This window comes from Erinaceus europaeus, chromosome 4 (assembly GCF_950295315.1).
Source record: "Erinaceus europaeus chromosome 4, mEriEur2.1, whole genome shotgun sequence".
Classification (NCBI taxonomy): domain Eukaryota; kingdom Metazoa; phylum Chordata; class Mammalia; order Eulipotyphla; family Erinaceidae; genus Erinaceus; species Erinaceus europaeus.
Genome location: NC_080165.1, coordinates 55,507,272 through 55,519,833, shown reverse-complemented (window position 1 = coordinate 55,519,833; position 12,562 = coordinate 55,507,272). Strand labels below are relative to the sequence as shown.

The 12,562-nt window shown below is 37.8% G+C and overlaps 1 protein-coding gene across 1 annotated transcript in view; it reads right to left on the bottom strand.

The window, feature by feature from the left end:
• Window positions 1–2,450: 2,450 nt before the first annotated feature.
• The window catches only part of LOC103117408 (butyrophilin subfamily 1 member A1-like), a 74,264-nt gene continuing 64,152 nt past the window's right edge, over window positions 2,451–12,562 (bottom strand). Inside the window, exons 8-9 of the mRNA XM_060190808.1 lie at window positions 4,438–4,464; window positions 2,451–4,027 (exon numbers count right to left, since the gene is read on the bottom strand). Coding sequence (XP_060046791.1) covers window positions 3,360–4,027; window positions 4,438–4,464 — 695 coding nt within the window. The 3' untranslated portion in view covers window positions 2,451–3,359. The remainder of the gene's footprint in view (window positions 4,028–4,437; window positions 4,465–12,562) is intronic.

Genomic DNA, 12,562 nt, shown 5'->3' with positions numbered 1-12,562 from the left:
TGTGATGTCAGCTAGAAAGGAGACCAGACCTTGACCATCTCAATGCCTTAACCAATAGCGCCTCAGAAAGTGTTTGAAAAACATTTGGTGAGCAGGTGAGCTGAGTCACAAATAATGAACAGAATTTCATTTTGGGGTAGAAAATTGGGGGAAAGGACCTTCCCAGCTGGGAAAACAGCAGGAGTGAAGACTGGAAGTGAAGAAAATGAAGGATTTGTTGAGAATGGGAGAAAACTGACAGCTCTTTTGATTAGAAAATGTGTAATATTTATACAATAAACTTCTAAATGTGTTACAAGAGAAAAAAGATTAACTAATGTGTTTAACATTTTTCTTTTCTGGGAACTTTTCTGATCTCGGGGTTGCTGTCTTATATGAAATTCACCTCCCACAACTATTGTGCATAGAAAATGAATTTTCTACCAAAAGTCTTCTGTGTTTTCACAGTGTTTTCGGCTGTTCTGGGTCGGCCCATTCTGTTCCTGAAACTTTCCTCATGACTCATTTTCAAAGGGACTAACAGCTAAACTGACAAACTGACCCAGATGATCTGCAAATCGTGACAGTTTGACTTCTTCCAATCTGTATTCCTTTAAATTCCTTGCTCCTACCTGATTGTTACAGCAAGAATTTCTAATACTATGTTGAACAGTAATGGTGATAGTGGGCAGCCCTGTCTAGTACCTGATCTGAGTTGGGAATAGTTTCAGTTTTTCACCATTGAATATGTTGTTGGTTATATGTTTGCTATATATGGCCTCCACTATGTTAAGGAATTTTTTTATCATTTACTTTTTTATTTCTTTATTGGGGGATTAATGTTTTACATTCAACAGTAACTACAATAGTTTGTACATGCATAACATTTCCCAGTTTTCCATATAACAATACAACCCCCACTAGGTCCTCTGCCATCCTTTTTAGAACTGTATTCTCCCCTACTCCCACCCCACAGTCTTTTACTTTGGTGCAATATGACAATTCTAGTTCAGGTTCTACTTGTGTTTTCTCTTCTGATCTTGTTTTCAACTTCTACCTGAGACTGATCTTGGATGGAGCTTGAAAAAAATCATGTTAAATGAAATAAGTCAGAAACAAAAGGATAAATATCTTAAGGAATTTTCTCTTTTTTTTTTAGTGTTTTGATCATAAAGGGATGTTGGATTTTGTCATAGGCTTTCTTTCCATCTATTGAGATAATCGTTTGGTTTTGGTCTTGCTTTAATTGATGTGGTGGATTTCGTTGATTGATTTACGTATATTAAATCAACCCTGCATCCTGGGATAAACCCCACTTGGTCATGATGAATAATCTTTTTAATATACTGCTGTATTTGGTTGGCTAGAATTTTGTTCAGTATTTTAGCATTTTTGTTCATCAGAGATATCGATCTGTAGTTTCCTTTTTTGTTGTATCCCTGTCTGCTTTTGGTATCAGAATGATGTTGGCTTCATAAAAGCTGGAAGAGAGTATTCTTGTGTCTTAAATCTTTTGAAAGAGTTTTAAGAGTAGAGGTATTAACTCTTCCTTGAAGTTTTCATAGAATTCATTTGTAAAACTATCTGGTCTAGGACTTATATTCTTGGGAAGATTTTTGAAAACTATTTCAATTTCTTTGGCTGTGATTGGCCTGTTCATATTTTCTAGATCCTCTTTATTTAATTTTGGAAGGTATGCAGGAATTTGTCCATTTTTTCCAGATTCTGTAGCTTGGTGGAATATAGATTTCATAGAAGCCTCAGCATGATAGGTAGGATTTCTGCGGTGTCTATTATGATATCTCATCTTTCATTTTCAATTCTATTTATTGAGTCTTCTTCATTTGTTGTTTTGTGAGTCTAGCTAAGGGTTTGTCAATTTTGCTTAGCCTTTCAGAGAACCAACATTTAGCTTCATTGCTCATGGTCAGATATGTTGTAATTTACTCTGTGTCTGCAATTTCTCTTCTTACGTCTTTTAATTAGGTAGCAGCTTTCTTCTTTACACCAAGTCTTGACACAAAAGAAAAACCTACATCTTGCTTCTGAGTTCCCTAAATTAACACAGCACAAGGTTTTCACAGGTAAAAATAATTTACTGAGGTTTGAAAAATAGTTGTGTTACAACAATCTCAGAAAATAAATAGAGTGCAATATCAAGCCTTTTCTTGAAAGTACATCAGACATCATTTCCATGGACCTTAAGTGACCAATTTCCCTGGTCATTATATAGAGCCGTCATGTCCATGAAAAAGAGGTAGATACCCACCCTTTAGCTCTGGACTTCTCCTCTGCACAAACTAAGATGAGATGCAAAGGAAACTCCATTTTATTCTGAATAGTTATTCAGCCCTCATCCTCTGTACACAGTACAAAAAGCCGATGAAATATTTTCTATACCAAATAATAATGATGACAATTTTCAGCTCCAAGTAATAACAAAATTTAGACCCAAGCCAATACAAAAAAAAAACTTTAAAAAATTTTTTATTGTTGGGATTAATGGTTTACAGTTAACAATAAATATAGTTGTTGGTACATATGTAACATCACTCAGTTTTTTGCAAAACACTCCAACCCCCTCACCTAAGTCCTGTTCCACCATCATGAACTAGAACCTATAAACCCTTCCCCCCAACTCCCTAAAGACCTTTGCTTTGGTGCAGTACACCAGAGCCTGTCCAAGTTCTGCTTTTTGTTTCCCCTTCTGCTCTTATTTCTCAACTTCTGTCTATGGGTGAGATCAGCCAATATTCATTTCTCTCTCTCTGGCTTATCTCAATTAACATGATTTCTTTAAGCTCCATTCAAAATGGTGAAATCACCATTTTCAGTAGCTGAATAGTCTGCCACTGTGCAATACTACAGCTTTCTCAGCCACTCATCTGTTGTTGGACAAATAAGTTGCTTCTAGGTTTTGACTATCAAATTGTGCCACTATGAACATAGGTTTACACAAATCTTTTTGGATAGCTGTGTTTAGTTCTTAGGGATATAGCCCCAGCAGAGGAATTGCGGAGTCATATGATAGGTACATTTCTAGCCTTCTGAGAGTTCTCCAGACTGCTCTCCATAGGGGTTGGAACAATTTACATTCTCACCAGCATTGCAGGAGGTTTTCACTGGCCCCACAACCTTTCCAGTCTCTGCTGTTGCTATCATTTCTGATCTATGACATGCTCACAGGAACAAGCAACTTTTACTTTCTGCAGCCTAACATAGTAACAAGAACTATTTTTGTAAACACTCCCTAATCATCTGCAACCAGAGTTAGAAGGTGGGAATATTCCTGGTCATCAGGACTTGTCTAGAGTCTTTGTCACAGAGAATCTATAACTCCAGAAAGAACCACTATGAGTGCAAAGTACAGTGATGAAGCCCTATGAGGACATAGCCTCAGGGTTGCAGGGGAGTAATGGAGAGTCAGCCCCAGGAGAGTCACCATCTACCCCTGACTCTAAGCTAAACACCCTCCCTGGAAGGCTCACAGGATCCTCCAGAGGAGGAGAATTGTTAAAAGACACATGGCCCACCTCTGGTACACTGTCAGAGAAGCAGATGGTCAGGGACACATCTCCTGAGCGACACATAAAGTAAGGAAACAGAGTACCAGAGAAGGGATCCTGAGAAAAAGAGAAAATATGGGAGCCATCAGTCATGTTATAAAAGGAGACATCCCCTCCATCATAGTCTAGGAAAACTCCCATCCTGAGGGGAATCTGTCTAAGGGACAGCACAATATCTTCCTTATCACAGAAACAGTATCCTCTTTCAAAATGCCCCATAACCCAGAATCCCTTTTCTGGTGACTCTCTGTACCAGCCTGTCCTTTTCACATCTTCCCTACACACCCCCAGGCCCCATTCGCTTCTGTGTCTATTCCTGATGTCCACCTCCCAGTAACATCGCCCAGATGTGATGCCCTTATAACCCAACACACTGCAGCGGTTTCCGGAATCTCCTAAGGTGTTCTTTAAGGTCAGTCTTGTGTTTTCACGGGACAAGACAATGTTGGGATGGGCAGAGCCTGGGTCCAGAGTGACATTCCCTGAAGATGGAGATACCAATGATACAATGCTCTCCTCTGCCCCATAACACAGATGTATAACTACCTCACCCCAGACATTGGACTACATAGGAAGAAGGCTGAGTTTCTTGAGATGAGAGACTTGGGACTGAAGCCCATGGGCCTCTAGTCAGGGAAAGGAATGACAGACTGAATTGGGTATTAGGTATGTCACAAGCCACTTGACGAAGAACCTGGAAGTTAACCAAATATTAAAGACTATCAAGTTATCACCCAGTAATACCCACTAGTCCCTGACATGTCACTAATACCATCACATACCACCCCACCACCACTGTCACCATCTGTCACCAGAGAAAATGGAAAGAAAGCTCATAATCTGTAGAGGCAGCAGCAGCAGAATCATCCAAAAAGAACATGAGGTCACTCACAGATTGGGAACTTCTCCTTGTGCCAATCTACAAGAAAAACAGACATCCATGTTCAACAATTTGTAGATACTATGCACATCAGGTTCAGTACCCAGTTTTCTGAAACATCACAGTGAAGGAATTATAGGGAAATATTTTAAAGACATTTACCTGATTATCCTTTCTTACCAAGCACACACACACACACACACACACATAGACAGAGAAAGGGGGGGGGGGGGAGAGGACAACAACTATCCCATGAAGGTTAAGCTATAAAGTTCAAGATATTAAGAGGCTGGAAACCAAACACTTGATAAGAGAGGTATGAACATATTGGATTTTCTAATTATTCTTTTCAAGTCCTTAGCCACATATCCATCCTGAAAACTTGGTTTTCTTTAAAATAATAATAATAAAATAAAATAATTGAGTTCAAAATTTCTAGTTTCCTTTCCTTACAGCAATAAACTAGAAAATGACAGTTGTTGAAGAGGTTGTAAAGAAAAGGGAACTCTGCTACATTGCTGGTGGGAATGCACACTGGTAAAGCCCCTTTGGAAGACTGTGTGGACAGTTCTTAAATAAAATGGATACCTTATGGTCCAGCAATACCACTCTTGGGCATTTATCCAGCAGACACTGAAACACTAATTAGAAGGGACATGTGCACCCCTATATTCATAGCTGCATTATTCATAATATCCAAAGAGTAGAAGCAGCCTAAATACCCATCATCAGACGACTGGCTAAAGAACTTATGGGATATATATTCCATGGAGTCATAGTCTGCAATCAAAAAAGATGATATTGTCACCTTTGGGACAAAATGGATGGAACTGGAGGTGATTATACTTAACAAAATAAGTAAAGAGATAAAAGGCAACTTCTAGATAGTTTCATTCATCTGTGGAATCTAAAAATCTAATTTACATGAACTTACCAAAAAAAATACGAACTAAAATTTCCATTTTATTTATTTATTTATTTATTTATTTATTTGAGAGATAAGAGGAGAAAAGAAAGAACCAGACATCACTCTGGTACATGTGCTGCTGAGGATTGAACTCAGAACCTCATAGCTTGAGAGTCCAACACATTATCTACTGTGCCACCTCCCAGACCACACAAAAAAAAGTTCCATTTATTTATAAAGAACTAATTGGGATTTAGGTTGTCTCTAGGTCATAGGAAAAAAGAATTATATCTTCACTGTAAGCCATGAGAAAAGACAAGATAAAATATCAAAATAATCTTACTCAAGAAACAATGAAGCAATTTCAAGGGAGGGTGAGAGAGTTCAAAGCAGATAACACGTACATTCAGTGAGAGAACACACATTAGCAGTGTCTCTCACATTTTAGTAGGGACTACCAAAAACCTTCCTCCAGAAGCAAAAAGTTGATGTAGTTATTTGCTTCTCCCAAGTATTGTCCAGTAAGACTAAAAGCTTTCAGGAACACCACCCCCATTTTAATAAGCCCCAAAGATGCCCATGTTCTAAGTCTCAAGCATGTGAATATGTTATTTATATACATGGCAAAGTGAGTTTCATAAATATTCTCAAGACATAGATTTTTGGATGAACAGAGTGTTCTAGATTATCCAGGGGTGCTAAATTAATCACATGAACCCTTAAAAATAGAGACTTCCCTTGGTTGTGGTGAGAAAAAAATTTAAAAAGTACAAAGATTATGTTCTAGTTTTAAAGATGTTAGAGTAAAAACTAACACATCCTTATTTTCTTTTTTATTATTATTTATTTATTTATTTATTTTTGCCTCCAGGGTTATCACTGGGGCTCAGTGCCTGCACTAATGAATCCACTGCTCATGAAGGCCATTTTTCCCAATTTGCTGCCCTTGTTGTAGTCGTTATTGTTATTGTTGTTATAGCTGTTGTTGTTGTTGGATAAGAGAGAGAGAAATGGAGAGAAGAAGGAAAGACAAGGGTAGAGAAAGATAGACACCTGGAGGACTTCCGGTAGATGTGGTTTATGGAGTAGCTGCAATTAAGCCTTCGCTCTCCCGGATACAACTACTGTACACAACAAGAGATCTAATTGGACACATAATCTATAGCTGAAAAAATCCACAGCCTCAGGTGGGTGCTGGCGCAGGCAGTTGGGGAAATGAGAGTGGGCTGGAAGACCCAGTGTGTCGAAAATAGTGCTCTGAGCTGACAGCACTCAGCACTGACCCATGCCATCTTGGACAGTACCACAGTTATCAGACTCCCCAGAAGAAAAGAAACTGGAGCTTAAAGCCTCTAAATCTTTGACTCAGGATTTTAATTTTTATTATTGTTTTTAGTGTGTTTGACTTTGTTTTTTCTCAGTCTGAGTTTAAAACAAAGACAAATCTCAGCCCACAAGGTAGCCCAAAACACCCCTCCTGGCACCCACCACCACAGACTCAAGTAAGTGGAAAGCAAAGACCACGACAGCACCACCTGCTGGCCAACAATAACCAACACCATATATGTGAAAGCAAAGAGGTCGAAAGTTAAATAGCATGTCACATCACACAGAGAGAAGTAAATCAGATGAAATCCAAGAAATTCCAGATACAGAGAGTCTATCAGAGATAGACTATAGAAAACATATGAGAACGCTACAAGAATATAAGCAAGAGTTGAAAGAGTATTTTACTTTGGAATTTGATAAGAAGCTACAAAGTGTGAAAGAAGAACTCAAAGCAGAGTTCACTAAGCAGTTAAGCAGCCTAGAGGAAAATTTTCAAACAGAACTGCAAGGATTGAAAAACACCTTTAGTGCACTTCAATCTCAGGTAGAAAGCTTAGGAAATAGATTCACCCATGCAGAAGAAAGAATTTCCAATCTAGAAGACACAATTAGCTCACTCTTTCAATTCAAAATGAGGGGAAAGTTTAGAAAGAATGAAACTACTCTCTGTGAAATTGCAGACTCCATAAAAGGGTCAAATATATGAGTTATAGGGATACCAGAGGAAGTAGACCAGGTCAAAGGTCCAGAGGTAATTTTCAAAGAAATTTTAGATGGAAATTTCCCTCATCTAGACAATCCTTAGAACATACCTATTTTGGAGTCAAATCCATCACCCAGGTTCACAAATCCAAAATAAACAACACCAAGGTGCATTATTGTAAAATTATCAAAACTTAACAACAAGGAGAACATTTTTGCAAGCTGCTAGGGAAAGGGAAAAAGTTACATACAAAGGGAGAAATATCAGACTCTCATCAGATTTTTCCTCACAAACCCTAGAGGCAAGGAAAGAGTAGAATGACATATTCAAGGCACTAAAGGAGAGGGAATTTCAGCCACAAATTTTGCATCCTGTAAAATTATCCTTCAAGTGTTGGGTAGTATGCCAGCTCCCCCCAGCTTAAAGCCTCTGTCTCTAATTTTGCTTAACTAAGCACTGCCATGACTGCAGGGCATTGGTTTAATCCCACTTAAAGCTGTGGTCTATTTACATAAACTACTGTTAACTAAGCACTACCCTGCCTCCAGGGCATTAGTCTAATCCCCACTGGTTCACGATGTCTTTTTGCTCTGCCCCCTCTCATAGTCACCCTGATTTCCACCAGTCTCTTTTCACTCCACCCTCTCTACATCACATCCTGTTTCCACCCTACTTGGCAAATATATATACAGCTGCTCTTCTGTTGGGAGTGCCTTCTGGCTCTGAGAGTTCCAGAATCTGTCTCCTGTGACACTAGCCCGGCACGAGTTCCTGATTCCTCTCCCATGCAGCATCCCAGGCTATCCCGGCATTCAAGTATGAGGGAGAAATAAAGGCATTCCCAAGTATTCAAAAACTAAAGGAATTTGCCAGAATCAACTCCACTTTACAAGAAATAGTGAGTGGAGTCTTACAGGAAAGGAGGAAGCAAAGGAACACACACTCTCAGTAAGGTGAGCATTGGTAGACTAGAAACAAAAACACAATAAAATAGGGAAGAACAACAAGCAAACAAGGGAGGGAATTGAATGACAATGAAGCCCTATCAAGTGTTTGTTATTCAAGATCAACTTTAAAAGGACTTTTCTACATATACAGTGCTAATTATTACACACATAGTAACCACAAAACAAAACAGGGCACAGAGATTTACAGTAAACACAAGAAAAATCAGTGAGGAATTCACTACAGAAACTCATTCACACAATAAGTTAGATAGAAACAAATGGGCAAATATTCAACAATTGAAAAGAAACTCAAAACAAAAATCAGAATGGACATAAGTAAACCACATATATCAATAATCACCTTAAATGTGAATGGCCTAAATTCACCTGTCAAAAGACTCAGAGTAGCTAAATGGATTAAAGAACAGGACCCATCCACTATATGTCTTCAGGAAACACACATCCAAAGAAAAAACAAACAGAAATTGAATATAAGAGGTTGGAGCAAGATGTTCTAAGCTAATAACTCACAGAAAAGGACAGGGACAGCTATCCTATTCTCTGATAAAGTAGATTTTCAGGCAACGAAAGCAATCAAAGATAGAGATGGACATTACATAATGGTTAAAGGATCAATCCAACAATTAGATATAGCCATATGATATAACCATTTGATATGCCCCCAACTTAGGAAAAAACAACAAGGGCAACAAAAGGGGAAATAAATAAAAATTAAAAAAAAAAGACAGAGGAGATATTACAACAGATGAGGTAGATAGTCAAAAGATTATGCAAGAATATTATGGACACCTGTATGGAACCAAACTTGTCAACTTAGAAGAAAGAGACACATATTTAGAGTCAGACCCACTACCAACCTTGACACAAAAGGAAGTAGATAAACTTAACAGGCCAAGGGACAGGCAGTGGTACATCGGGTTAAGCACTCACATTACAGTGTGTAAGGACCTGGGTTCAAGCTCCTAGTCCCCACCTGCAGGGGGAAAGCTTCAGAAGTGTTGAAGCAGGGCTGCAGATGTCTCTCTGACTCTCTCCCTCTTTTTCTCCTCCTCTCTTCTCGATTTCTCTCTGTCTCTATCTAATAATAATCAAATAAATATTTTGAAAAAAGTAAAAATAAATAAATAAAGATGAGTTCTTAAAAAAAAAAAAAACTTGACAGGCCAATCACTAGTAAAGAAATTCAAACAGTACCAAAGCCTACCCAAGAACAAAAGCCTGGCTCCTAATGGCTAAACTAATTAATTTTACAAAACATTCAAAGAAGAACTAACACCCATCCTCCTCAAACTCTTCCAGAAAATAGAGGAAGAGGGAATGCTCCCAAATACATTCTGAGGCTAACATCACCCTGATCCCCAAAGCAGGAAAGAACCCCACCAAAAAAAAAAAAAACTGTAGACCTAGATCCCTGATGAATATCAATACAAAGATCTTCAACAAAATCTTGGCTAATGGAATACAACAACATATTAGGAGAATAATCTACCAAGATCAGGTGGGACTCATCCCTGGGAAACAGGGATGGTTCAACATCCATAACTCAATAAATGTAATCCACTATATCAGCAAAAGGAAAAATAAAAATCGTATGATTCTATCAATCGATGCACAGAAAGCATTTGAAAAGGTACAACACCCATTTATGATAAAGGTCCTTGAAAACTGGAAATGGAAGGAAAATTCCTTAACATAATAAAGGCTATATATGATAAACCCACAGCTAACATCATAGTCAATGGGGAAAAATTGAAAGTTTTCCCCTAAAATCAGGGACTAGACAAGGGTGCCCACTCTCACTATTTTTATTCAACATAGTGCTAGAATTCCTTGCCATAGCAATCAGACAAGAAAGAGATATCAAATGAATACAAATTGGAAAGGATGAAGTTAAACTCTCAGTATTCGCAGATGATATGTTGGTATACCTACAAGGCCCCAGAAACTCCGCCAAGAAACTATTGGAAATCATCATCAAATTCAGTAAAGTAGCAGGCTATAAAAGCAATACCCATAAATCCGTGGCATTTCTTTATGCAAAAGATAGGTCAGAAGAAATGAAACTGAAGGAAGCAATACCATTCACAATTGAACACAAGAAGGTCAATACTTAGGGATAAATCTAACAAAAGATGCAAAGGAACTTTTCAAGGAAAAACTATAAGACACTGTTAAAAGAAATAGAGGATGGCAAAAAGAAATGGAAGAACATCCCCTGTTCATGGATTGGGAGAATAAATATCATTAAAATGGCAATTTTGCCTAAAGCAATCTATAGATTCAATGCAATCCCTATTAAAATCCCAATGAAACATTTCAAGGAAATTGAACAGATTATTCAAAAATTTGTGTGAAACTCTAAAAACACACAAATAGCAAAAACACTCCTAAGGAAAAAGAAGAAAAATGGAGGCATCACAATACCTGACTTCAGGTTATACGACAAAGCAGTAATAAACAAAACAGTGTGGTACTGGAACAAAAATGGTCATATGGACCAATGGAATAGGATAGAGAGACACCTCATATATGACAAAGGGGCCAAATCTGCCCATTGGGAAAAAGAAAGTCTCTTTAATAAATGCTGTTGGCAGAATTGAACAGCCATATGTAGAAAAATTAAACTAGACCACCAATTAACACCATACACCAAAATTAACTCCAAGTGGATCAAAGATCTGGATATCAGGTCTGAATGTATAAAATACATAGACGAGCACATCCATGAAACATTTCATGACATTAACACTAAAGACATATTTGGAGACTTCACCCTATGGGCAAGGGAAACAAAAGCAAGATTGAACAAGTGGGACTATATCAAATTTAAAAGCTTCCATACATCAAAAGAAAACTCCATAAAGATAAACAGGAAACCCAGCAAATGGGAGAACATATTCATACATCATACTTCAGACAAGCACTTGATATCAAACATCTATAAAGAACTCATTCAGCTCAGCAAAAAGAAAAGAACAACCCAATAAAAAAAAGTGGGCAGAGGACATGCATAGACAGTTCTACAAAGAAGACATACACATGGCCCACAGACATATGCAGAAATGCTCTAATTCACTCATCACCAGAAAAATGCACATTAAAACCACATTGAGATACCACCTCACACCTGTAAGAATGGCCTTCATCAACAAAACAGGAGAAGATACATGTTGGAAAGGATGTGGAGAGAGAGGAACTCTAATACACTGCTGGTGGGAATGCAAAATGGTACAACCATTATGGAGAACAGTATGGAGAATCCTTTAACAAATACAGATGGAAATACCATATGACTTAGCAATCCCACTCCTAGAAATTTATCCAAAAGAGATAATATCACTAATTCAAGGAATATTTGCACCCCCATGTTCATAGATGAATTATCTACAATAGCAAAAATTTGGAAGCAACAAAATATTCCTCCACAAATGACTGGTTAAAAAAGTCCAGGATTGTGGTCCAGGATGTGGCATAGTGGATAAAGGATTGAATTCTCAAGCATGAGGTCTTGAGTTCAATACCCAGCAGCACCTGTACCAGAGTGATGTCAGGTTCTTTCTCTCTCTCCTCCTATCTTTCTCACTGATAAATAAATAAAATTTTTTTTAAAGTTATGGGACATATACTCAATGGAATACTACTCATCAGTAAAAAAGATTATTTTACATCCTAGGGATAAATGGATGAAACTTGAGAGCATTATGTAAAATAATCAAGGAGGTAAAGGAAAACTACAGGATGGTCTCATTCATATGTGAAATTTAGAGAACTGAACACATATACATAAAATAAACAACCAAAGACAACACAACCCAAATTTAAATTGGGAAAACTATAGTGGTTACCTAGGGGGGAGCGAAGCGGGGAGGGCACAGACTTTCAGTGGCAGAGAAGGTGTGAAACTCTAGTCCTATGACTATTTAGTCCTATCAATATTAATACAACATGTGGGGACAGGGGTGGATAGATTTAATATCTCAAGTTCCCCCAACTGCCTAAACCATAGCCTTAAGCACAAATACTAGCTTTTGCTAATATTTATCTTAGATTTGCAGAAAGATCAAACTCTGATAAGGGGATTAATTATTTATGGATCTCTAAAAATGTATCTGCAAACACAGCTCTGTAAACATCTAAATCAACTATAGCTTTAGGCCAGACAGGTCAAGACCTTTTCACTTTGTAAGTATTTAAAATACAAAGAGGTTCAGAGTGGTCCAGGAGGTAGCA